The sequence below is a fragment of the Nyctibius grandis genome, chromosome 3 (assembly GCF_013368605.1).
Source record: "Nyctibius grandis isolate bNycGra1 chromosome 3, bNycGra1.pri, whole genome shotgun sequence".
Lineage (NCBI taxonomy): Eukaryota > Metazoa > Chordata > Aves > Nyctibiiformes > Nyctibiidae > Nyctibius > Nyctibius grandis.
Window position 1 is genome coordinate 30,452,823 of NC_090660.1, and position 27,029 is coordinate 30,479,851.

The 27,029-nt window shown below is 42.4% G+C and overlaps 1 protein-coding gene and 1 long non-coding RNA gene across 5 annotated transcripts in view; one reads left to right on the forward strand and one right to left on the reverse strand.

The window, feature by feature from the left end:
- MARCHF6 (membrane associated ring-CH-type finger 6) overlaps nucleotides 1-8,667 on the reverse strand; it is a 56,697-nt gene extending 48,030 nt beyond the window's left edge. For 2 of the 4 annotated variants that reach the window (XM_068396450.1, XM_068396448.1), the window contains exons 1-3: nucleotides 8,576-8,667; nucleotides 2,889-2,985; nucleotides 1,956-2,029 (exon numbers count right to left, since the gene is read on the reverse strand). In XM_068396450.1, coding sequence (XP_068252551.1) covers nucleotides 1,956-2,029; nucleotides 2,889-2,985; nucleotides 8,576-8,594 — 190 coding nt within the window. In that variant the 5' untranslated portion in view covers nucleotides 8,595-8,667. Of the gene's footprint in view, nucleotides 1-1,955; nucleotides 2,030-2,888; nucleotides 2,989-8,575 lie in introns of all 4 variants that reach the window. The other 2 variants (XM_068396447.1, XM_068396449.1) reach the window with 2 other exon arrangements.
- A 332-nt stretch (nucleotides 8,668-8,999) lies between these two features.
- LOC137661362 (uncharacterized) lies at nucleotides 9,000-19,813 on the forward strand. The gene is made up of 4 exons (XR_011047853.1): nucleotides 9,000-9,501; nucleotides 11,443-12,483; nucleotides 17,172-17,305; nucleotides 18,481-19,813. It is a non-coding gene; the product is annotated as an uncharacterized lncRNA (long non-coding RNA).
- Nucleotides 19,814-27,029: the final 7,216 nt, after the last annotated feature.

Genomic DNA, 27,029 nt, shown 5'->3' on the forward strand with positions numbered 1-27,029 from the left:
GTGCTAAAAACATTACCAACCGGGGAGTGGCCAGTGTGCGACAGGAGGATAAGCAGACCTTTGCTATAGGCTGAATGTGAAGGAAGTACTTTATTACTCGGGGAAGAAAGAGGTTCACCTATTAACAATTTCAAGGCTCCTATGAAAAGTGGTACCTTGTTAAGCCACAGTAATTCAATTAGGTTTTCTCACGTGGCCGTAATCTGCAACTACACTAAAAGCTGTGCTGGTAACAGCTATGTCAGTCAAGGATTAAACTTCCGCAGGAACACCTCTGTTGATATGGGCAGCTGGTAAGCTTTCTAGTAGCAATAGTAACACACGTATAAAGTACATTTCATTTAGAACTTCTCATCCTCTTTTTTCGATATCCTAAGGAAAACACTACACACTTTTGTCTTTTTCTTTTTTCATACAAAACTAGAAAGTCTTCTTCAGAACTAGTAAATCACTGAAATGCAGTCTTCTGGTCTTGCACACTAAATTCTGTAGAGTTTAAAACTGGCTAATTAGCTTGTAGGGAGCTCCAGAACTGGGGACCATTCTTAATTTGCAAAGCTTCCAAACAGAAGCGATAAAATGCCTTTATAAAAATGTTTAAAAAATAAAACCTACAAGCAGATGACATCTCTCTTAAATTTCTTATACAAGTCTGTAGTTTTTAAAAAGAATAACCTAAAAGCATTGCTGTGATCAACATAAAATATACTGTTCTCACAGTGATAAGACAGAGTTAATATTGTACATTTCACTGACGATCATTTAAAAAATGGTCTGATGTGTTTAATCAATTGTTGGCAGAAATGGAAAATACTGAGGTTAAATATATAGAAGGAAGGTGGATCACAGGATTTTTGGAACAGAAAATACATGAACTAAACCACCTGGCTCCTTAGCCTCGGTTTTCTCTAACAATGTACAAAACTACTAAAAAAAAAACAAAAAAAGGTGAGAGGGGAGCAGGAGATGGGACGAGCGCCCTGTCCTTCTAACTGGGACCGGCTACCTTGAAAAGGAGCTTTGATTTTTTTTTTGTACCACACACCTAGAACAGTCAAACCTCGTTGTCTTTCCCAACTCAAGACAGCTTCTACAGTGCAGATACTCATCAGTTTAAAAAAAAAAATTACGAATCCGCACCACGAAGAACCGAGTTCAGCAGTTGTAAAGAATAAATCAGCACAAATAAATCTAATGAGAAAAATACGTAGCACAAGAACCACTTTACCTGTTCAACAGTCAGTAAGTTGGCAATACTAAATAATGAGCCTAGCCTGACACTAAGCCAAAGGACCTCACTTATTTCTACTACTATCAGTTAAAATGTAATTAAGAATCCTCTGGGAACTATATAAAGATACAGTCATTCTTGATCATAAGCTGCCTAACTTGAATCTATTATGTTGAATTGAACAGAAAAGGCGATGTGACAGTGGGTAGTTACTGTATCTTGACTGAAATGCAAGTGGAATAATTATCATTTGCATTATTTGTGAAAACCATTTGAATTGAAACTGACAGAAGTCATGTGGTAGTGTTGCAGACGGACAGTTCAAAGGTAACTGAAACCTGTTTTTCAAATTCAAATTTTGCTGTGGTTTCACCTTAACGTTCAGACTTCCAAACACTTAAATTCATCAATGAAGCTGAAAACATGCCATACACTGTAATGTTGGCAACAAAAGAATGGGACTGAGGCAGTCAGGAAAGGTACAGAATAGTACTTCTTTTATGGGTCACGTAAGATTATGAAAGAAACAGATTATTAATTATTTAAACAACTCACACAGCCTGCAATAATATGCATAAGAACTGTAATTCAAACAAGAATATACAGAAGTTAAAACACAAGTTTAGATCTATCATGCTGAATGAAAAGTAATCACTTCATACATACTAAGAGAAAAAAGGAAAAGAAATTCTGAAAAAATAGGAGCAGTAAAACAAGTACTTACTTGGTGTGAAAGCGAATCTGTGCTTACATAATTCACAGTATTCTTTTCTGCTGTGTTTAAGCCACTGAACTAAGCTGCAATAAAAAATGATCATATTAATATATGCTATTACATCCCTCCACCTTATCCCTCCATTAAGGAAAACACACCAATTCTGTTTTCAAACATAAATCAGGATATTGGTACTATCAATCAGGACTTAAATTAGCATGTTTATTCAGTCCCTTTAGGCCACCAAGTAAGTTTCAAAAAGTGAAAAAGCTGAGCTGACTACGAGCAACAGCGACTCTTCAATTACATCATATTATTGACAAAGTACATTCTTCAAGTACGTTATTGAAAAGGCTAATAACTCAAAGCATATATCCTGACATGGACACCCACTAGTGACACCAATCCTTAAAAATATTTAAAGACATGACACATATACACCTAAGATTTAGAACTGTTGTATTTGTGAAAGAATGGCTATTAAAATACCATCAAAAGGAATGTGTGCTATAGACCAGAATTACAGTTTTAATTTTAGCACTTCCCTGATCAAACAACAAACTCAAAATGACCAAAAAGTACCAGGGTATTTTTATTTCTTGCTATGAGGTTAGAGGTTCTTTTTATTCACAACTATAAGTGAGCAGAAAAGCTGCAACATACTGACTTTTCTGCTTAGTTTTCATAAAGCTGACATATGCACAGAACTGTAGTCCTAAACACAAACAATTATCAGTACTTTCTTTTCATATATAATTACTAAATTCATTGTGAACTGTAATGAACGATCATGTAAAAAAACATCAAAACCCCTAACACATTTCCTCTGAAAATTTGATTTTCTTACTAGTTAACCTAAAGACTTAGGAAGCAGTGTTTTTAGAAACACGTTAATGTGTTTTATTAAAAAAATACCAAAAACCCCACAAACACAGAACTTACCATTCCTGATGAATAAATTTAATACTGCCAGTACACACACATGGATGGTAGAGGGGTTTCTCAGGAGTTCCTTCAGACCGACAGACTCTGCATATATCTGCTGACAAGGACATAAAGCTTATTACACTACTGCTTAAAGAACTCAAATTTACAAGACAAATTATACAATTAAATTCTAGAAACTTTGCTACGTAGCAAAACAAAGCCAAAATAAATTGAAAAAGGATGAAAGACAGATTTAATCTGATGCAAGATATGAAGACTGAGAGGTCACCAGAAAACGCAACAAGAATGTCATCTGCCTGATCATGTTATAAAAACCCCAAATTATATCTTATTATATTTTTAAGTTTTCTAGGAAATAGACACAGTAAAACTACATTGCCTAAAAAAAGTAATCACTAAAACTACATATAGATTGTTAAGGATAATCTTCCTGAAAGTGGAGACTTTGAAATTGAAAAATTCCATCTGAGTTTTGAACAAGCTAAATGGAGGCTGAGCAGAAGAGATTTACTGTCTAACAATGACTTAAACGCACCATTTGCTACTCTTGAACCTAACACGAATATTCCTTGGTGCTCTTGATGGAAAGGAAAAACACCCATCATAATAAACAGAAACATCTATTTTGTGAGTTTGCTACCTGAGCTGAATAAGGCCATCCATTTAGAAGTCTACAGTCCAGCACAATAGGAAAGACATTTTCTATTTATTTTTTCATAATTTCAATTTCAGGAATATTTCAATAGGTCCCGCACCTTCTTTATTCTCTGGTTTTGACATTTTCTTACACTTAAAGATTGCAAGACGTCTTGTGGACAAAGAAGTGAGTGTAAACCTCTCCCTTGAAAGAACAGATGTCTATTTTAATACCATTTGGTTATTCAGAGCATTTAAACACATAACCAAATAAAAATAAAAATCAAGGACTTTATTTGCTTATTGACAGATGCGTAGTATCTTCCCTTTACTCCTCCTTTAATACCATTACACTTTTACTTCTATTAAGGAAATGAACATAAAATGTCCATTTTTATAGAAGATTTAAGTTTAGGATTTTCTCTTGTGTTAATTATTTCTCTATCAATCACCATCAGCAAACCTGCAAGAGTGTAACAGATACACATCATAGGTCTCTGTTAGAAAAATACCAACTTAAAGTACTGATGTAAAAATACTGAAAATATGCAATTTCAAGTCTGAATCACCTATCTTTGCTCTTGGCTGAAATCTCTAAAAGTTAATGTTTTTCTACAAAAAGTTCCAAAAGGTACCAACCATTAAAATATGAATGTTTTTTGACAAAGAAGTCACAATATGACCATATCCATAGTTCACATAGTATTAGAACAGTTTCTACACATAAAGCATAAGCATTCAAGTGATTCCAAAGAAAAAAATGATTTTGAATCTATAACAGAGAGATTCGAATTCGTTCATGCAGGCAAAAAAAACTAGAATTAACAGAAACATGTATTCAATACCACATCACCAGCGCTACAGAGACAGAAACTACTTCCGTCACAGCCAACTCAAGCAACGGCACATCGCTGCAAACGTCAGGAGCCCCTGGTTCCTCTGCCGACAAGAACGACCAGAACCGCCACCTCACACAACAAATGATTCCTTTATCGCCGAGAGTATTTCCAGCTGGCTGCACAGGACAGGTCTCTCCAACAGACAGGCAGGTTCTACCCACTGGCCGTGGCGTGCTCACCTCCCTGCAGCACTCTTTCAAACAGAGCTATTTCTCCACAGTGAGCTGACAACTTGGTACACTGGATCAGCCTCAGAAAGGGTCAGACAAGCACTAGAGCCCGCACAAGAGACAGGATGTGAAACCGCTGCTTTAGGAATAATCTCTGGCACCAAAGACAGCAAGTTAAAAGCAAACTGTTCTCTTAAAGACCCCCATAGCTCTCTGAACGCCCTCATTAACAGTCCATTGGCTTTCACAAAAAACTGTTCACTTATTCTCAAGACTGTTGGGAAGAAACATAATTTGCTTTACTGAAAGCAAATGAATTCTTTATTTGGAAAAGGATTTCCTCTGTTAGCTTACTAAAACAAGTTAAACCTAAATTTTATTTTTTCCAAGGGTATGAGAATTTCTAGATATTCCCACTTGTTTGATAAATCCAAATAAACATATATGAGAGTAACAACATGGACTGTTAAGTAGATATCTGCAAATCAACAAACCCTGCAAAGGGTCCATATGTAAAGCTATGCACCTTATGACCTACTGTCATGTTCAGAGTGAATTTCACTGTGTAACAGACACTATTTTTCTACTTGTACACACACTTTGCATCCTGTTCTTCGTGAATGTGTTTTGGAAAGAATGACCTTGGGTAATACAGTTCTTTTTTGTTCCCTCAGAAAATTATTCTCGGCCTATCACCTCTCTAACTGAACGTTCATCACTGTAATAGCCAAAAGTGAAGATTATGTTATTCAGCAACAAACTGATTTAACTAGAAAGAAGCAGAAGTACCTCTCATCAGCAAAAGTTGGTATCTGTTGCCTTCAAGGGCTACAGAGGCGCAACTCTCACGTTCATTCTGAAGCAAAGAAGCTGCCAATTAGCTCTGATCTCTATAACCCTAATCTGCCTCTCTTATCAGAGCTCTCACCATCCAGTTAAGTTTTCTAGCTTCACCATACAGTCAAGGACGAAACCCATCAGAAAAACAATGGCCATAATATCGCTAATGGGCTATCAACAGTGAGTGAAGTCCGTTTCACACTTTGTAGCAGAAGTTCAGGCACACAGTAACATTAGAGCACGGATTTCCTCTTCCTTAAGGCACTAATGCAGTCTTTGCTGCTGCTAGTGTTTAAAGCTTTCTAACCTTGGGAAGTCTCTCCAGTGCTCTGGCAAGTGTCGTGAAATTCTAACAGTGGGAACTGAAGTTTGAAACTGTAGAAGTTGTTGTAACATTCTAGTGGTATTTATGGAAAGTGAGTATATAGACTGGTGTCCTGGTTTCAGCTGGGACAGAGTTAATTTTCTTCCTAGTAGCTGGTATGGTGGTGTGTTTTGGATTTAGTATGAGAATGATGTTGATAACACACTGATGTTTCAGTTGTTGCTGAGCACCAACTCAAGGACTTCTCATGCCTTGCCAGCGAGAAGGCTGGGGGTGCACAAGAAGCTGGGAGCAGGCACAGCTAGGACATCTGATCCCAACTGACCAAAGGGATATTCCATACCATGTCACATCATGCTCAGCATATAAATCTGGAAGGAGCTGGCTGGGAGGCAGCAATCACTGCTTGGGGACAGGCTGGGCATCAGACAGCATGTGGTGAGCAACTGCACTGTACATCACTTGTTTTTCATATTCGTTTATTATTATTATTTTCTCTTCCTTTTCTGTCCTATTAAACTGTCTTTATCTCAGCCCACAAATTTTACTTTTTTTCCAGATTCTCTTCCCCATCCCACTGGGGGAGAGGAGCGAGTGAGTGGCTGTGTGGTGCTTAGTTGCCAGCTGGGGTCAAACTACAACTGAGTAGTAGGAAACTACTACTCAGACCTTTTGAGGGTAACATTGATAAGACTACAATATAATATCCAAGGCTACATGTATATGTGTTTGCGTGTGTGTTTTTATGTATATATAAAACCAGAAAAGTCCAAGTTCCAAGTGTAGAGTTTTAACACTAAGGTTTAGTTAAGGGAGCCAATGCCTTAAGATGTAAATAACAGCCCCCTCTTCTTTCTCTTCCTGGTCTCTCTGTTCACCAAACAAAGCCCTGTAAAAGCAGGTATGATCAAAGACTACCACTGTTAACAGCCTGTAACAAATTATGAACTATGCTGCTTGAATAAATCCACCGAGATGGATTTACCAGCTACTGGAGTAGTGGGAGCTCAGCTGGTCATTTCTGAGTATCCACTTCAGTTTGCTATAAGCCAGGTTTCCTGGGCAAGCAGAGGCCAAGCAATCAAAGTTTCACATTGCTAATTTCATCAGTATAAGTAACTGTTGATCTACAGTGGCATGACAGAGTTGCAGCAAGAAGTTTTAAAAGTTGTTACATTTTAACAACACTAATATTTTGATAAACCACCTGTTTTCACAAGTACCAATGATGTCTACAGCACGACCCTAGGGACATTTCTACAAAGGTGCTGTCTTATTTCATCTGGTGTTTCATGTTTTTCCAGTTTTCTTTTCTTAATCCTTTCAAGCTACAAAATCAAGTTTCACTAGATAAAAAGCTACATTCAAAATGACGCCAAAGTAACAAAAGCCAAGACACAAAATACTTTCCTTGGAACTGTCTCGCTACTGCAATATATATTAGTAGTTTTTGCTTAAGACGACAAACAAAGCTCAAATACTGCAAGAAGCATAGCACAACAAACATCCTTTATTTATTTTGGTTTACGCTACAATATGATAAAGTCCTGGTTTATGAAAGTTCTGCATTATCAGCTTGAACTACATAGTTCCTCAACATTATCTGAGCACAAACTGAAACACGGGAAGTTCCATCTCAATATGAGGAAAAACTTCTCTACTTTGAGGGTGACAGAGCACTGGCACAGGCTGCCCAGGAAGGTTGTGGAGTCTCCTTCTCTGGAGATATTCAAAACCCGCCTGGACACAACCCTGTGCAATGTGCTCTAGGTGAACCTGCTTTGGCAGGGGGTTCGACTAGATGATCTCCAGAGGTCCCTTCCAACTCCAACCATTCTGTGGTTCTGTGAGAGCAAAAGTGCTGATGAAACAAACTCACATTTGATCTTAAGTAAAGCAATACCCTTAAAAATGGAAACTACACATTAGAAAAACATGACCGTGATCTCTTTGACAACTTCTTTTTTAAAATGAGGTAAGTTACTATGTATTTGTCTCTTGTAGAGGGGAAACATGTCAGCTCCTGTTTCATTTTACTATTTCAATTTTTTTAAATAGATTTTCCAGCATATATAGCAAAGTTAACTTTGCAAAAGAAGCTGCAGCAGCAGCTAAAGCTGCCATTATTATTCAGCTGAAAGTGGAAATGCAAAACTCGCTAAGTTACAGGACTCGCCAAGTACGACAGCGTCTGCCGGCCAAGAGAAAGCCGGGCCCGGCGAGGGTTCCGCAGGTCGGGGGCAGCCCCTTCCTCACGGCCCCTCAGGCTCCCCACCGTGACCACCCCGGCTCCCGCCCGCCGCGATCTCCTCTCACACCCCTAACCCGCCCCCCAGCAAAGCCCCAGCCGGGAAAGAACGCAGCCGGTAGCAGTCTCCGGCGAGCCCGCGCCGCCCGAGGCGGCCAGGGCGAGGGCGAGGGCGAGCACCGGCAGGGGCCAGCCCCGCGCCGCGGTGTCACCGCAGCACCGCCCTCCCCTCCCCCACCCCCCACGCAGCGCCCGGCTCCCAACGGCCGCCGTTACGTAAGGGACACCCGCGCGCGCGCCCGCTCCCCGCCGCCCCCCCCCCCCTTTCCGCGGAGGCTCACGGGCCCGGCAGAGAAGGGGGCGCGGGAAGGCGGCCCGGCCACCTGCAGCCTCGGTACGCGAAGCCCCTCCGGGTGTAAACAGCCCCCACCCCGCCCAGCCCAGCCGGCTACCGGGCCTGGTGACGCCCCCTCCGCCCCTCCACCCTTGGAGGCAGCACGGGCAGAGCACCCGGTCGGCCGCGGGAGCGGGGGTTAGCGGTGGGCGCGGAGCGAGCGCGGTACCTTCCTCGGCGGTCTCCATCTTGCCTGGCTGACGCAGCGGCGGCCGATCGAGTGGCGTGACCGCGGGGGGCGGCGCCGCGCGGGTAACCCGTGCGGGCGCCGGAGAGACCGCACCACCGAGCCGGATGGGCTAGAGCGCCGCCCTCGCCGCGGGCGCCCCCTAGCGGGGGTAGCAGGGCCGGGAGGTCCGGGAGCGAGGGCCGGTGTGGGGCAGCGGCGGCGGCGGCGGCGGGCGGGCCGGGTTACGCCGTGCCGTGCCGTGCCGTGCCGTGCCGTGGCGAGGCGGGCTGCCGGGACGGGTCGGGTTACGCCGTGCCGGGGCGGGCCGGGCCGCCCGGTGTTCGGGCTGGCAACGCGATGGTCGCTGCAATGTGTCTGACCTCTCCGGCAGCGCCTGGCCCTGCCCCTGCGGGCGGAGCGAGCGGGACCGGGAGTCCGGGCGGCAAAGGGCGAGCGGGACCGCACGGCTGGCGGCCATGGAGGCGGCGGCAGCGGCGGAGGGACGCGTCCGTGCTCTGGGAGCGGCTGTGCCGGGAAGGGCACGGAAGTCGGACTAAATACAGCAAAAAACGATTCTAAATTCTACCCCAAACCAAAGAGCAGCGCCGTGTTCATCCTCGGGGCCGGGAGGGTCGGTTTCGGAGGGGTCAGGAACGCGTAGGCCACGGGTTTTTCTCGTGGCCCCCTGGAAATAGTCCTGCTTCTCCTCAGTGGAAGGGTGTTACCTGTCCTCTTCTTCAAATCCCATCTCTCGTTCCTGAGCCTGAGATTTCCAACAGAGCTAATGAACTCTTCTGTAAAATACAAAAATATCTTTCAGCTTAGTGGTTTGTGTGTTCGGGTCTTGCTGGCCTGAGGAGCAGAGGTGGCGTACGTTAAAAGTTTGTGCTCTGCCGAGCGCACAGAAAGTTACCAGATGGTTTCAGGTGAGTTGGCAAGAATCATATTAAGGAAGAAAACACAAGTTTGTTGCATCAAGGGTAAAGAGAAATTCTATACTGATGAAATGCGTGTGTGTATTATTTTCATTTTCCATTGTAGCAGCTATTTTAACCATACTAGTTGACGAACTAGTCGTAGCAACTTTCAGCTTTCTCTACCGTATGACCCTTTGTGTCCAACCAGTCTTTAAATCCTTTGCATTAAGCCTCTGGTCATCATGTCAGCAGTAGAGTGGATGGCAGTTCAACTCTGGACTTAAAATTGCGGAGAAGGCACGTGCCCGAGTTACAGTTTTATAACTTTTTCCTCAACTTTAACCACATTAGTACCTTCAAGATTACCTTCTTCCAGCTAGTGGAATATATGATACTGGCCTGTGTAAGCAAAAAAAAAAACCCAGGAAAATGTGAAGGCTTGGGATGGCTCTCCAGTAGCTGTATAATTACAGTAAAGTGCTGTAATAAAACGCATGTGGGCTACACTGTCATATTCAGCTCGCTGTGTCCTCCCTCTCAGAAAGGCAAGGTGAAAAAACTCCCATTTACAACTCAAAAAAAAATCAGTTTATTTTAAAAGTAAGCTCATTTTCATCTTGACAAATTGGCGTATTTGGCATACTAAAAAAGTACCAGCGTAGTATTGAGGATATGAGAAATGCCAGTATATTCAATTTGTCTGAACAAGGAAAAATCAATGAAAAAAACATATGGAAGAAACAAGAAATGGGGCACTTCAATTTCCAAGTGCATTCATAATTCCCAGTCTTTATTTCCCAAACATGTAACCATTGTTGTTACTCTGTTGTGATAAATATAAATTACATGTCATACAAAACTCTCTAAATGTTCACATTCAAAAGGCCATGGCAGGGTTAATGTATATAATTCTCCAATTTTGTTCATTCATGGTAGGCTTTTTTAAATTAGATGAAAGCTTTTGAAATGAGTTGCTATATGTTGCCAGTGAGTAATTTCATTCCTGTCTGTGCCTATCTATTTAGCTATTTACATTACCTAACAAACATCACACGTATACCATCTTCTCAGCATTTAGAGAGAATTAATCCCCAAATTTTGTTCTTACTCACTGTTTCAATATGGGCTACACAACAGCTTACCAGTAAACATGTGTTGAAGGCAGGCCATTATCATTTAAACAGAAAAAGAAAAAAAATGAATATTTTATTGTGAGTTAAATGAAATTAAGTCTCTCTCAGCCTTCCTGGTGTTTTTGGTGAACATATTATTAATCCTTGTCTATTTGATAATATGTTCGGTGTTCTTCGCCTGAGAAATACCCATGGCTTAAGTAGTTTTTATTTTTTGGTATAGATGAGGATGTTAGGAGATTATTATTAGCTTCTGATTGTCATCAGACTCAAGAATTGGTGCCAACAGGCACTGAACAAGCATACTGGAAAAAAACTCTGCTCCAAATGAGTTATTATCTGGAAAATAGAGGAAATAATACAGAAATTTTGCAGGTGGAAACCAAAGACAGTAATAGATGTAACCCCAAACCACAGAAGGTTATGGCAAAAGGAAGGGCATATTTAGAGTGGGTGGAGGAAGAGGGAAAAAGACAAGATTCTTTTGAACGTGGTTTTATTTTGGTAAAACATTTTGGGTTTGTAACATTTAACTTCTTGGAAAATATATTGTGTTTTTTTCAAAAGTTCTCATAAGAGAATACAAAATAAATATTGCACAATTGAAACTATCTAGCATTTGTACTATGAGATTTCCATCTTTTCTCCCATTTTAAAATGACTTAATAAAAATGATTCCCTTAAATTTTTAGAGTTATTTTGAAAGTTCAGAGCATTGAAAAAGCCAAACAGCAAAAGCTAATGCTTTTCAGTTTTTCTTTAGCTGAACATTTCAAAATGCATTTATTTTCTTAACCAGTTGTTTGTTTTTTTTCAGTGCTGCCCTAGTTCTTTTCCTCAGCTGCCTGCCTGACTCTCACCACAAAAATGGTTCAGCTGGTTATGAACAGCAAGTTACAGAAATGTGGAAGACATAATGGATTATCTTAAGGAAAACCAAACGGATGCCAGTTTATCTTAAAAAATCAGGCAGTATCTGGTTCCTAAACAACCGATGCACCACTGCTAGGGAGGTCTAGAGCTTCCATGGCAGGAGAAAAACTGCAGGCACTCTGGTATATAATACAAAGTGTGGCCTACAGAAAGTTAGCCTGGCACAAAGAAAAAGCACAAAGGTCTGCGGACTACAAAAACACATGGTGAAAACCACTGCCACCCTGGATCTTCCCCATGCACTGCAGGGCCTTTAGAGGATGTGCTTCCTGGTGACTGGCCATTTTGCCATGACATCTCATAAAGCTGCCCCTAACCAGCAGGTTGCTGCTGTGCCAGCAGATTCCTGTCACGAAGATGGAGAGAAGTAGTCTCAGATGTACTGCGTATGCAATAACGTTTGCTCCAGCACCAGGAGAACGGCCCAGGCTGTTGCACTGATGCTAAATACCGACTCTGAAGCCTCAGTATCGACCAATGTGTTTCCTTTCAGCTGGTGTTTGCTTCTTACTGAACCTAGGCTATGATTAGTAGCTACCTGAGGAATCAAACTTCCTGAATGAAAATGTGACTTGTGATTCATGTTTTGCACACCTGCGGTATGCTATAAAATGCGTAGCAGTACTGCACCGAACATAAATTTAGGGAGGGACATAATGGCTCCAGGTATAGGCTCCAGGTCTGCCTATTTTAGAAAATATTTCTGAGGAGATGCTTGGCTGTGCACTGGGATTTGTTCTATGGATTAGTAACATTTCAACCAAGAAAGAAACTGTGCCCGCTTGCATTTTCAGTGAGAGGTGAAGTTTTGCTAGAGTGTAAAAAACCTAGTCTAAAATGTATTACAGAAGAAATCACTGTTTAATACATTTGACTGAGAAGAAAATCAAGGCTCTTTATATATGTCCAGATTTCAAGAAGCTAGGTAATATTTGGATGATTGACACATACCTGTTTCCATGCATTAATGAAGTATTTGCAGAACTTCACAACTCTTCTCAAGATCTGCAGAATGCACATCACCAAATTACATAGCTTAAGCACAGGAGGGATCTTTTCACATGTATTAGCTACAGTAGATTTTCTGTTTAAAACATAGGCCTTATCAGCTTGGTTGGGATCCCGCTGTCATGCTGAGAGTGGAGCCAATGGCCGTTACTAATCTACTTGGGATTCAGAACTACGTGGCTGCTGGTGCTTGGTGAAGGACTCCTGGGTTCAAAACAAAAAAAAAAGGGCTGTATTCGTCTTCCAGAATATCCCATTCCTAATAACTGTAGTATCATTTGAGGCATAAGGTTCTTTACCTAAAACATTTCCATCAACTGCAAGTGAACCTCTTAGATGTAGTTGGATATTTGCGTCATTAGATTAGAACAATTTTTTTTTTTTTGCGTGCTGCTCCTTGTTCTCCTTGGTAATAGAGGGTGTGGTATGAAACACGTTACTATTGTCAAGTGACTGAGTAGAAGTCCTTCTGAGGACATGTTGGTTCTCATGTCTTTAAAAATTTGTGAAATTATCCCTACAGATGACAGCAGCTGGGGATTATCCTCAGTATTTAGCAGGAGCAATCTTATTTTGCCAGAAACCTTTTTCTTGACCTTCCAGATGTTATTGGAGGTTATGACTGCCAACCAAATTAAAATGAACTCCTCAGGGCAGGGTTCAGTTCTACTTTATTTAAAACTGTGAGTGTTGCCAAAAAGAGACTGTGTCTATTGTGGAGAATGATCCACATAGTGACTACAGATACTTTCTATAAAGACACCTATGTTACTGCCTCTGCGTCTGCTGCACTGACTAGGAGAGAAATACAGAAGGACTTAGATTTCTAATGCCTTATCATTACTTTTTCTCAAACATTTGCAGCAACAGGAAGAAGGATGGCCAGGGAAAAGTGAACTATGGTCTAAAGGTCAGAGTTACTGCAGGTTGATCAGAGTCAATGATGACCTCTGTTTTATGAGGTTCTCTTGATTTCTGTGGTAGCTTCCACTTTGCTGTAGCTTGCACACTGAGAATTTGGGCATAAAACCCAGTTTTTGCTTGTTTCCCTATGGCAATAATGTATTTGCTGTGTGTACTGCCTTCAATGTAAGGTCAGCGAATACCCTGAAGAAACCACATCATGCTTTTGACGTCTAAAAACGAGAGCAAAATGCTTGGCTCAGTGAAGTAGATTTTCAGTTGGGTGACTGACATGGAAATTCAAACACATTTACTACTCAAAATCTACATTTTCTTGACTCTTCTTTGTGGATCAATTAAACGTTTTGTTATATTAATTTTTTAATGCAGTCTTGGGGTCAGATGGGCCTCAGCCAGGGCCTCAGCCTGGTTAAAGGTGCTAAAGAAAGAGTCATCTTACAAGGATGATGACACACAGAGAATTGGTAGTGCATGGTATTTCTTTCTCATGGCCTTGTCCTCAGAGGGTTTGTAGAGTATCTGAGCAGCTCAGCTCAGCATCCCCGTTCAGCTCCTGATAACAAGCCTGTTTGGAATCTCTCCTTTTCAAAGGAGAACATCTGGGAAAGTCCCTACTTTAGAAGTGAGTGTCTAGTTTATCCCTACTTTAGAAGGACTCTTCTGAGAGCCTGTATTTTCTGATTCATTATATCAGCTGAGCCCTGAGAACACAAATTGCTGTCAGACACGTGTACCAAATTTTCCAGTCATGACTTTGTATTCAGGGTGGCAAATAGGCTTCTCCTTCTCTGTCATTTTTCCCTGGATCCTCAAGTTTGGTTCCCTTCTTCCTTTCTCCTCTTCTCTCACTGATCTCCTACCAGAAAGGAAAGCAGGGGTCTTCAAATTATTTATAGCCTCTTGAGGGGATGCATTATCTCTGCGTTCCTTACACACTCCTGGTCCCCCTGAGCCAGTTCCTGATCCTGCTTCTATTGAAGGGCAGGGGAGAATTTTATACGGTAAAAGGCAGGGAATTCTCTGAGAGGCCTGAATCTCACAGTAGCTTCAAAGAAAGCAAAGGCTGATGGACCACTCTCTTTTCCTCCCTCAATCTCAATCCCGATGGGGGTAAACTGAAGCTGGGCAAATAGAGTTTGTCCTCTGTACCGGGGTCCTACCATGCACGAATATGGGAAGAACAGCCAGGAGCTGTACAGATGCAAAGCATGGTGTAAAGGATTATGGTGAATAGCATGGCCAAGATGAGTGTGGCGAGTCAGGAGGGGTGTGTGTACAGGTGACTGAGAGGAGAGGGACTAGGAGAGGGACTAGGAGTGAGACTAGAAGTAGTCAAGAACTGATAATAGGGGGAGGTCCTTGAAAACAGGAGAAAGGCAAGTATCACAGCCATCTTCAAGGCAGTACTGTTTGGTCAGCATAATCTCAGTCCACAGAAAGATTATGTGACATGCAGTGAAAGAGCCTCATGGCAACAGAGACCTGGAGACTGGGAGCTGGAGCATGGGCAGATCCAGAGAGGTGACAGAGCTCCGTGGGTGCCACAAGAGGGCACCTCTGCCTCAGCTCCAGGAGGTGGTTCAGAGACTTTGAGAAGAGAGTGCCAGAAGAGATGGAGCATCTCTGGGGCCTGCAGTGGGCCAGCCAGGCAGGGACCATGGTGGTGTGCACCCGGCTGGGGCCATCTGGCAATTTGATGGGCCATGAAACGAGCAGCTGCTGATGTTGGGAAACCTATTGCCTCGAATGCTGCCACCTGATTAAGCCTATTACCTGAGGGACCCTGGGGCATTTCCAGGTGTCTGAAGCCTTCAACATCTGAAGCAGCATCCTGCACAGCTGCCCAGCACCTTGCCAGCACTGGTGGCAGCTGAACGAGTGAGTCACCAGGGGCTGCCGATCTGCTGTCCTGCCTCAGGCTGCCATATCTTGCTGTATCTTCACTAGAATAACCCCCAGATCACATCCCACGACTGCCAGAACCCCTTGAGCTGGGTCAGTCATTGCCTGTGCTCAGCTGGGGCTAGAGGTGGTTGGGGAGATAGATCTGGGGATTTAGTGCTTCACCCAGGATCACCTGGGTGATGTGCCAGCAGCTGATGGTCTCTGCCTCCAGTCAGCTGCAGAAAATGCTACTCTTCTTGAGCCCCAGTGGGGAGCAGTCCCACCTCCTGGCCCAGGGACTGGCCCTTGTCCCTCTCTTCAGGGTTATGTGGGAAGAACATGCCAGGAGTTTCTAACCTTGCCTTATTGATGAGGACCCAGGTAGGGGTCACTGTCACCCCAATGACAATGAATTTTTGATTCAAATCTAGGAAATTCTGTGCAAAATGCTACCTGCTAAAATGTCCTGTTGGCAGTATCAAGCAGTCCAAAGTCAAGAGGAAAGAGAGAGGCTTTAGCTCCCCACCAGGAAGGAGGCAAGGGGCAGGGACGGGGTGTGGGAGCACTCCAGCACTGACACACCAAATGGTCTCACGCAAGGAGCCTGTGATGTGAGCCTGACCGTAAAGGATCGGATCTGGTCTGGCAGCATGTCAGCACAGTCCTACTGAGCAGCACGCGTATGCGAATTGGTGTGTGCTCACCAGCAGCCTTTATCTTGCAGTGACAGGAGGAAGTCCAAGTAGGTTGAGAAAGAGGGGACCCAGAGCTACCTATCTATCTAGTTTGTCTGGGTGATGGGGATCTGTGAATGTAGGTGAACTGGAAATCTGTACAGCAAAGAGAGCTTGCGCTTGGTTTTCTGCTTTAGATTGTCTCACTGCAGTCCAAAATTGGGTTTTGAAAATGTATGCTTATGTTAAATATGTTGATGTATATATGATAATGTATCTGTCATGATTATATCTGAAATGTCCTTGGACTTGCAGTATACTTTGGATTGGCTTGTAGATTCTGGATGTAGTATCGAGTCCAGATCAGCTATCATGACTAAAAAGGGATGAATTTAGATTATCACTGAAAGACACATGAGAAGAAAGACATTAAAGATCTCTTTCTGGTTTTGAAAACCCATATTTATAATATGCACAGCAACAAAGCATTTACTAAAATGTAATTACAGTTCAGTGACTTTACCATCTATTTTTCCATCGTGCTTTCCCTACCTGCTATATTCCAGTTGCTATATTGATCTCTGTCAGTTTCTCAAAGGTATTTACTAACGTCCTGCACTTTAGTATCACATATAACCACAGACACTCAATAAGATTATTTGCCTGCTCATTTTCAGTTATTTAATATGACCATATTTTAATGAATGTTGGAAGCTGAAAGATATAAATTTTCACTCAGCTGGGTGTCAATCCTAAATCCATACTTACAATATTGCCATATGTATTTAGTGTTGTGCTACATGGACAAATCAAAGTTCCTCCTAGAGCCCAGGGAATAAAGTGAGTGGGGCCTTGGGAAAGTGGTGTGTGTTGTAGGACTGGGACCTGTACTGGCTTGGCTTTCTGAGATTGGCTTGAGCTTGGCTTCTTCTTCAGCATCTCAGTCGTGCTTGTTTTTTTCTAAATCTGGAGACAACAAGCTGGAAAAAAACATATATTTCTTGTTTTCAGGAGAAAAAATAATCATCTTTGTAAAATTTGCATGTAAGATAAATAGAGAGCCATTTAGTACAAGAGAAAAGAAAGTGGCAAGTGTGACAAGATTATAATTCTTGGCTTTCAGCTGCTGTTGGGAGATCAGAGAAAGAAGAGTTTCTCAAAAAGATACCATATCTAAAGAATATGAATAATTCCTAACAGCCTTTGAAGTCTGCAGATTCTCTGGGAGGTTTCCAGGAGTAAGCAACACAACTGCCAGTAAGTAGTTCACCTGCCTGCAAGATGAACATAAACACATCAAAAATTACTCTGAGCTGTACACAGGTGAAGCGTGCAGAATCTAGTTTGCATTTAGGGGAACCAGTTGTTTCCCAAACTTCACGAAGTCTTTTTATCCCATCAAAGCAGAGAATATAAAAGAGGCCTTTAAACAAACCTATATTATAAAAGCATCTTGCATGGTAATGAAGAGCCTTAATTACAAATACCAAGGCAGGAGTCTATTTAATTCTGACTTTCTGTTTGCATAATGCACAAGTTCACTGAGGAATGTGCAGTTTCATTGCTGTTCTTCTGAGTCATGCCGTGCTTACTGTGTGCTTTCAACTCAATATGTGTTTGTCCCTGGGAATTCACTTAGCTCTCAGAGCTTTAAGTTTGAAAATATTGACATTTATGTCTTTTCTATCAGGAAAGAACTTATCACGATTGTTGCATAATATACAGAAATGGTTGTGCTCAGCTGAACCATGGGGTTTAACTCTGAGGAATTGAAATGAGCTGGCTGTGATTTTTTTTAGGATGAATACACATCATCAGAAAAATCCACATGATCAAAATTCAGTTTTGGTGCTACTTTTGAAGAAATTTCGGGGGAAGAGATCAGCAGCAGGCACCGATTTCTGCTTAAAACCAGAGAGGGAGTGTTGGAATAGCTAATAGTATACTGGTATCTGATGGGAACGAGAGGAATCAGGCTTCTGGTTCCTGCTCACATGAAAACATAAGTGGCTATACAAAGGCAGGATCTCCCAGAAAAGACAAAGGGTAGGAAGTAGCCATGTGGGTATGGCAGTCTCCGCACTAATGCGCATGGTGGAGCAGTAGCTTGAACGTGGATCTCTGACCTAGCATATTTAGGTTAAATCTTCAAGGCCACACTGAGGGCGTATGTCTTGGATAGAAAGTCCTGGGTCCTTCTTTCAGGACCAGTCTATCCAAGACTTCCTCCCACAGCATTATTCCTATCTATCTATCTCCTTTATATCCAGGTTTTATTTTTTGTATAGACATTCAGACAAATGCTATCCATTCCATTAATGTCAATCTATCACTCTCTCATGAGAAAGAGTACGTGGGTAGAGACACACTATTAATTCCTTCTGTGGAGAAGATGGCTAATTTCTTTTTTTTCCCTCCCCCTCTTTATCCAGATAACAAGCCCAAAGATCATCAACACCCTGGAGAACTTGTTCATTGTATCTGGGCTTACAAGACGGTTTGCACAAGGAGGAAAGGTAACCCACTGGGGTCTGTCTTGGTAGAAGCAAGCAGTGATTTCACTCAAAAAAATGGATCTTGGCTCTCCAAGCAAACCTACAAGCAAGCCGGGAGATCTGAGGAAGCTAATAAGTTGTTGTACAGACTGTTGGTCTCTTTGAAGAAAGGAAGGTGACTGGGGATTTGATTCCAGCTTGCTGGGGTAGAGTTTCAGGTTTGGATTGTTTTTTCCCCCTGAACCAGGAGAACAGGCTGTAATGAACAGACAAGGTTGGCCTGACATCTGAGCCACAGGTCAAGACAGAGCTCTGGAAGGGGTCTGCCTTATGGTAGCTGCTGTGTCAAGTACAGACGGGCCATCTCTATAGCTTCCTGGGAAAAAAAGGGAAAATCAAAGCACCTGAGAGAGGAATGTTGTGAAGGATCGAATAAGGTGGCCCTAAGCTTTTTGCCTCACGGCCCACTTGTCAATTTTCTGAGATCTCGTTGTGGGTCTATCAGGCAACTGAGGTCCATTTTTTTCAGACCAGAAGGAAGCAGTATGCTGGGAATTGTCAGGACTGGAGGTGGCAATGTCAGCCCTGTAAGAGCAAATCTGATAAGCCTTGAAGTTTCCTGTAAGAGCGAATCTGATAAGCCTTGAAGTTTCCTGCTTGAGCTCATTATTTTCTCCTTGCTGAAACCTCCAGTATGAAACTCGGTAGCTCACAAACAAGCTGTGGAAGAGCGAATGTGCGAATTCACTGTTTGTTGGCACAGCGGATTCGGCACAAATAGCCCTTGGGAAAGTTTTAACTGTCGACGTGGGCAGGAGCATATGTCCGGGTGGGCAAGGGGAGACAACCTCTTCCACACAATGACGTTTGATGGCACACTCAGTAGATGTCCTCTGAACAGACAGGGTGGGCAATGACTGGAGTTTGGTTGACCTCCATGGTCCAGGCGTTCCCTTTCACACATAATGCACTTGCCTGTTTGCCTGCCTGTGCCTGCCTGTGCCTGCCCTGGGCAGCACGAGGGCAGGAGACGCACGGTGGGCTGCCCCTTCCCTTCCTGGACCCTTTCTCCTGAGATCCTCCATTATGTGTTTACTCCAGTGTATGCTCAGGGGCTCTTAGAAATTGATTTTGTTAAACTGGCACAGACTGTAGGGTAGGTACACTTACTCCCAGCACAGACTTAACAATTTGCAGGATTACGCTGAAATGTAATTTTTTTCTTCTAGGCCAAAGTTCACTATTTCGCTTTAGAAAATGGGTAAGAAGAGGTGCTCTCTGCAAACGTATTTAATAAAATACCTTGATTGCTCTGAATTGATTTATCTGTGGTAATTACCTTGTAATATAATTAGAAGCTCTTATATTAACTTTCCTTAAACTTGCTGCTTTGATGTTGTACTTGGGCATCTGTATTGCTTGGTGCAATACAGTCCAAAGCTGCCTGGATCCAGTCCAAGATTACTAATGCGTAGACATGTTTGCAAAACAGGACTTTTAATGTTGAGCAAACATGGGAAGAAGGTTTTTTTTTTTTCCTGGCACTCTGTTTAAACTTTTGGAGTTTAAAACACTGACTTAGTGTAGTAATTTTTGCCAGAATTGTTCAATAGTCAGTGATAGTAGCAAACATTTCTCCTTTTTCCAGTTCGGAAAAAAATGTTCACCTAGAAGAACCTGTGGGGGATCCTGTGTAAGTGGAAATTTTGGGGTCCTCTTGGCTTTAAAAAGGATCTCTTGGAAAATCTCAGCCAAATCAAACTGTTCAAGTGCACACTGGGAGTTTACAGAGGAGAAGCCAGATTTCTACTCATGAAAGTTTCCTCTTCTGAAAAGTGGGGTAAATTCTGCTGGCACAAGGTGCACTTTTTTTGTCCAAGGCATTTAATTTGAAGACCAAAATTGTGTTTATATCTCAGCACAAACACAGCCTCAATTACAAGCAAACAAAATGACACCCTTCTAGCTGATTAATCCCAGACAGTTCCTGAAATATAAAATGAGCATTAGATGAGTTTTGTTTAAGGAGACAACTCATACCAAATAAAGAAAGAAAAAAGAAAAAAGGACTTGTGCCCCAGAGCAAAAGAGGCCAAATATATATATTTTTAAATCAACATTTTATGGGGAAAATTCTGCATACAAAATTCAGCTTTCAAAGACTAAATATGTGGAATGAATTAATCCTTGAAGGTAATAGTCTGGTGGATAACTGAAAGGAAAACTACTTTTCAGTAATTTCTGGATTCCAGATTTTTGTGGCTTTAGAGAAGAAGACAAAATATTTGATAAGAAAAAATAATAGACATATTCTTAAGTCATGGAAAAAATAGATGTTCAGGTTTTTAGATAAGGAAATCAGCCCTTAATCCATGCAATTATCCATGTAATCTTAATTCTGTTGTCTTGCTCATGTCTGTGTTTATAGTGTTCAGTGCAACAGTGATGCTACCTCTGATCTGGGGTACCTATTTTGGAGCCATTGCTCAAAAATTTACTATTTTTCCCTATATATTGCTATTAATATTAATTATTATTTGGAATCATGTGCCTTGGACTGAAATTCCATTAAAAGTGTTTTTTAATAAGTGATGAGCTCCTAAATAACCTAGAAACACCTGGTCAGTGTTAGGTAATTTTAATATGCCTCTTTGCATGTCATCCGCAATATTAAAATAGTTTTCCTGTTATTGCTTCAGCATAATTAAAGTTATGCTCCACCCTTTGTCTATAAAGTTCACGAAACACACTCTCTGAAATCCCACAAGATCTTTCAGCAAAAATAGGAAAGCTGAGACTAAACATTCACAATTTATTTTAGGTAAAAATTAATCCAAACCAGGCATGAGAAACCCAGAAGCTCTTGGGTCAACCAGTTCTACATGCCGACAAGCAAATTAGCAACATACCTATCGAAAACATTTTTTTGCAGATCATCCTTCTGTCCCTGTGGTCAGAGCCATACTTTTGATTTTAGGGAGAAAAGGAGTTGTATGCTCTGAGAGCCGGCCCTAGCCTACCCAAAAGAAAAGCCGGACACTCAGAAGGACATTAAAAGGGACAACTAGAAACCAGATGACACCAGTGGCTTCAGATAACTTACAGAAATGGAGTAGAGTGGAAAGCCAGGAAAGGGGGCGGACGCAAGCGGGAGATGGTCAAAGGAGAGAGACGATGACAGGTCGAGTCTATTATTTTTTTAGCAGCAAATAAAAATGCAGGGGAGTGGGAGCATGGCGAGAGATGCAAAGATTAATAGCAAAGAAGCAGCAATTGCCCTGGCCTGGGTGCTGGTGCCCTGTGAGGATCTGGTGCTCTGCTGGGTGCAGGGAACGTGGCCATGCCTGCCAGCGCTGCACCTGATGAAGCAGATAAGGTCATTCCCACAGAGGAGAGACTTCAGAGCCTTTCTTTTAGACACACAGGAAAGCATGGGAAAGAGCAGGGATATGGCTCACTACTAATCAAATCAGAGAATTCCTGGAGATTTTTTTAATGCTCCAGGCAAAGGCAGCCATGAACTCCAGAGTAGCACACTAAGTAAATGGTAAAGAAGAAAATCGTGAGACTAGTTTTCACCGATGACAGTGAAAGTATCTGTACATGTAAACCTCCCAGCTTTGATTTGCAATAACAAAGAGCTGGCCCAATTTCCGAGGGTCTTTATTAAAACATTGACCAGAGACCAAAGCCAGAAACCTGGAAAATGAAATCAGATTTGTTAAACTGTATTTCTTCCCTCCCAAGTGATGACTCAGTAGATAAGTTTAGATATGCAGCCTTTTACTGGATGGAGGGAAAGGAATTGGAATAACATACAGAAACAAAAGCCCCAAACCCAGCTCCAAATAACAAGCCCACTAATTAGGCCCTCTCTTTTCAGTGAAGTTGTGTGAGAGGGACTAGCTATGCTCCCCTCCTGTAGCCACCCAAGTCCCAGAGGATGCCTCTTGCTCTCAGGGCAGGTGCTGGGTACAGAGTCCTCACTGGCACTACAGCTGGCCCCGCAGAGCTGAGCTGTTCTGACCCCATCCCACCACGCCTCTCCACTAACCCTTCCTGAGAGTGTCTCCACAGGCTCCTCACAAGGTACCCTCAGTGGTGGTAACCGTTAACAAGGCTGCTATTGCTGGCAGGACCCGCACAAGAGAAGAAGGGAGCCTCACCATTGCTTTTGCCTTGTCTGCAGCTTCTAGGCTGCAATCAGAGCATCACTCATCATAGGCACTTTGAACAGGTTTTTCACAACATAAATATAACATTTGTAATGATTTCAACTTTCTGACACATCTGTTGCTACCAACAGCACTCCAGATACAGTACCAGGTGACAGTAAATGGGACATGTTTAAGCCTGTCCATTGGTCTCCCCGTTGGACATTTTTACTTCTGCACTAGATGCCAGCAGAGTAGTTGCCTTTCTGGGTTTTTATCTATCAGTGGTTGTCTGGGAGAGAATACCTTTCTCTTTTGCCTCAGGACAGCAGGCTTGCATGTCCTAGGATCTTGTTTCTTATGTTAACATACAGCTAAAAATGCAGCCAAGAGCCTTGAAGATTTACTTTGGGGTTTTATTCCACGCCCATTTCTACAAAACCAGGAGGAGCAATTGGAGGAGTACTGGTGCAAACCTTTGCAGGGTGGGGGGAACACAAACAAAAACCAGCTGTGTATTTCAGGTGAAGGAGAAATTTGACCACTGTGTCTTTGAACAAATGAAGCTGTTGTGCTCATTCCAACACTTGTCTTCTTCCTTTTTTTTTTTTTTGAAAACCCTAAAAATAGAAATGTTCACAGCACGCTTAAAAAATAAATGTATAAGTTGCTTGACACCGTAGGAAATGCATGGGTACAATGAACTCCATAATCCTGAGTCCATTACAGAGGTGATTATATCTTACGGAGAAACAGACAGTCTCTTCAAGTATGGGAAATCTAAATGATTTAGGGTTTGCAGGTCAAACATAATCACAGTGTGCAGGCAAAGACTTGCATTACAGCAGAGCAAGTCCTTTGCTCTCCTTTCACCCTAACCACCCCTGATTAGAGATACTGGCCACAAAGACAGGATTTACAGTCATGAGATGCGTGTGGGATCAGATGTTTGCTTCTGCTGGCCCAATCTGTTCCACAGGGGACCACAGCTTGGACAGACCCACGTTCTGGGGGGGTAAGGTAGGAAGACAGTACTTCAGTCTTGTGGATCTGAGTACAGCATGTCCACTCAGGTGGGGTTAGACAAGCTCAAGCAAGATGCCATTAATATAAAAGTATAAACTGGATCTTTTCGGTGAAGTCTCCCCACTCCCTCCCTTGCAACACAAGCAATCTTTTTAATGGTGTCTTATACAATCCTGATGTGCAAAGCTACCGACAGGTATGACAGGACAAACATCCTCTGTCTAGTCATGACAAATCTTAATTTTGAGTTACATGTAGCTCCCATAGCACACAGAGGTGGGACTCCTCTTGCCTGAGCGATGATGCATTCAGCACAGCAATCTACACCTGCACTAGGTGGGTAGGCTGCCATTAAACTCCATGATCAGCACAGGTGGTGGCATCTAGGGGACTATCCATTTAATTCTAAAGAAGACACCCATAGAGTGTGAATCATACCCTAAATCTTCATGACAACTGTGGGAGTGTAGACACCTTGCTGACATGTAGACATCCTCATTGTAAATGTCTGAAGTTTGGTGAATTGAATCCAACCACCACCTGTTTTACATAGTCCTCAAATTACACAGTGGTCACTACCACACAGAGTGCTGCTGAAGATCTACAGAGTGAATGTGGGACTTGTTTGTCATACACACTCAGGATCAACATTTCTTTATTGATCTTTGACTTGAAATGACGTTGTCATTTTCTTTGAGCTCTTTTGTCTGTCTCATTCCTCCCCGCAACATGCACACACACACAAACCACGTGTACACACAGAGAAAATTAAAGCTGTAGTAGACATCAGCCTGAGGGCTAAGCTAATGTTCCTTGCATACAAGGCCATTACGGAAATAGGAATGGAAAATTTCAATGAGCCACCATCAATAACAGCCAGCTCAGACTCAAACGTTTCTAACTTGTTGAAAGCAAGTCTAATCAAAAATAACCTGGAACACTTTTGGACTTGTTGGAAATACTTGTGGGTGTGGCTGTAATATGTTTAATCTGTGTGTGAGGGAGACTTCCATAATTTTTTTATGCTGCAAGTTTGCCAGGACACATTCATCTTAATTTGGCACAAATTCCATTAAAGATATTTATTATGGACAATAAAAGTGCATGAATATAATATAAGAAAATGCATCTCTGAATTTAACAATGCATCAGCAAATGCACCATTGATGCTAAATGTCTCAGCTATAAATGCTGATGTCCAAAGATTCTATGGTGTCTTAAATGGCTGCATCACACACATCATTTGCTTTGTAGTGTACAGGTCCGGAAGGAAAATTTTCCCAGAAAACTGAAGCATGCTGATAGTAACACTCAGAAGCCTTGTTTCAACTTCTCTATACTATTTTGTTAGGAATCACACATATCTAGAGAGACAAAAAAAATAAGTGCAGTATAGTGTTTGTGTGTATCTTGCTTTCTAAACTCCTTAAATAATGAGTAACCAAAAGGTGGAGTAAAAGCCAACTGATGTGGAGCCTGCTGCACCCTGCCTCTCTGCATGCTCTGTCCCCACCCCTTCCGGCCCGGGTGACTCCTGTGCTAAGCCTCTCCTCCTCACCTCCCAATCCCAAAGTCTGCAGAAGAGTTGAAGAGCACTTGGAAGCTGGATGGGCAGCAGCAGGAGCAAAACTGTCAGCAGAACTGGTTTTCTTCTTGTGGTGTTTAGAGAAATCTAGCTGGTATCTCTTTGAGCAGAAGAAGCAAGCTGGGCTAAAACAGGATCCTGTACTCCAGGTATGTGATGGCAAACTGGTCTACAAAGACTGAGTTGGCAGCAGAGAAAGGCTAACTACTTTTAACTGTGCTGAAAGGGAGAAATCTGAAATTGCTAAGCAATTAGACATAGCTCTTTGAAAAGGCACAAAACATTCAGCAAAACCCACTCATTTAAAGAGAGACTTTTATTTTGGTTTCAGTAAAAAATGCACAAAGACAAGTATTAGGGAGAGGATAAGGTGAAGATAAAGGGTGTCAACTTTGGGAAAGACTGGATTTCATTTTCAGTGATGACTGCAAGCTGTAGCACATCAATAGTTCTGAGGACACTGGTAACCATTTTATGTCCATGAGTAGCAAGATCACACTAAAGGACCGTAATAATTTCTTTTGTCCTTATGGTAATGAATTCCCATTCTTTTCCTTGTTTGGTCCATTGGAGCACTTACCATTGAAATAAATTAATGTTGGAGTTTAAAATGTTATCACTGCACCCAGGAAAACGGCAGAGATGTCACATCTTGGCATCACTGGTCCAAGGTCCTGCCAAACATCACAGCACTTTGAGATCACGTGCTCATACTCACTTTCTGCGAAGTGGAGATTATACTTAGGACTACCTTTGCCCCTGTTTTACCTGATTGTTTTTTTAAAGATTTTTAGCCCGACCTCCCTAGTAGGGATTTGTTTTTTCCTATTGAAAATTAAGACTCAGTAGGATTTAACCATGTGATTTGTTGCTCCCTAAAAATGTAGTAGTTTGGGTCTGTCCTACCACCCAAGGGAGCCCACCTTTGCCTTGTGATAATAGTAAATAACTCTCTTCAGTTTTTATGTTACTTGCATGAAAGCTAAATGGTATCGAGACACCCAATGAAGAGCAGAACCACTGGTGAGGAGGAGAATCCATAAGGAGGCCTTCTCTTAACAAGCAGAAGGATGACAGCAGACTCATGGATATCACTCTCTTTTCCCTGTTAGCAGCAGTCAGTTTTTCCCCTGTTCCTAGCTTTGTGCTAGGCCCCAGGTCTCCTCTGTGCTGGAGCTCAGCGATGAGGAGCGGGGTGTAAAGGCAAGATACTGCCTGCTTGGAACTGTGCCACAGGGAAGGTAGGAAAAGGAAAAGTGTAATGGCTGAAATCGGTGGGAAGAGGGAATGAGGTGAGACAGGACAGGTAGGAAATATCCTGACTTGTTGCTTTGCCACACCGTGTTGCGTGGGACAAAGCAGGTGGGAACAAATAAAGCTTCTGACTGAACAGGATCCCATCAAAGACTTCTAAGCAGTTCAGGTGTGGCTGACTATTTACTAACGTTCTCCGCAGCCTGCTGCCTGGAGGAGAGCCAGCTGGCTAGGCATCAATGCAGACAGGCCAAAGAAATGATTTCTGGGAGGCAACCAACAGATAGGCAGATGGCTGTTTCACAGCTATCACAAAGCTTAATGCCTCCTAAACACTACTTCCTTGAAGGGGACACTGTAGGTTGTGCCCTTCTGAACAAATTATCTTAGTGGGGTAAGATTGTGGCTGCCATCTCAGAAGCCAGTGGTGTCTTTGAGAGTGCCTGTGAATTCTCCAGGCAGTATCT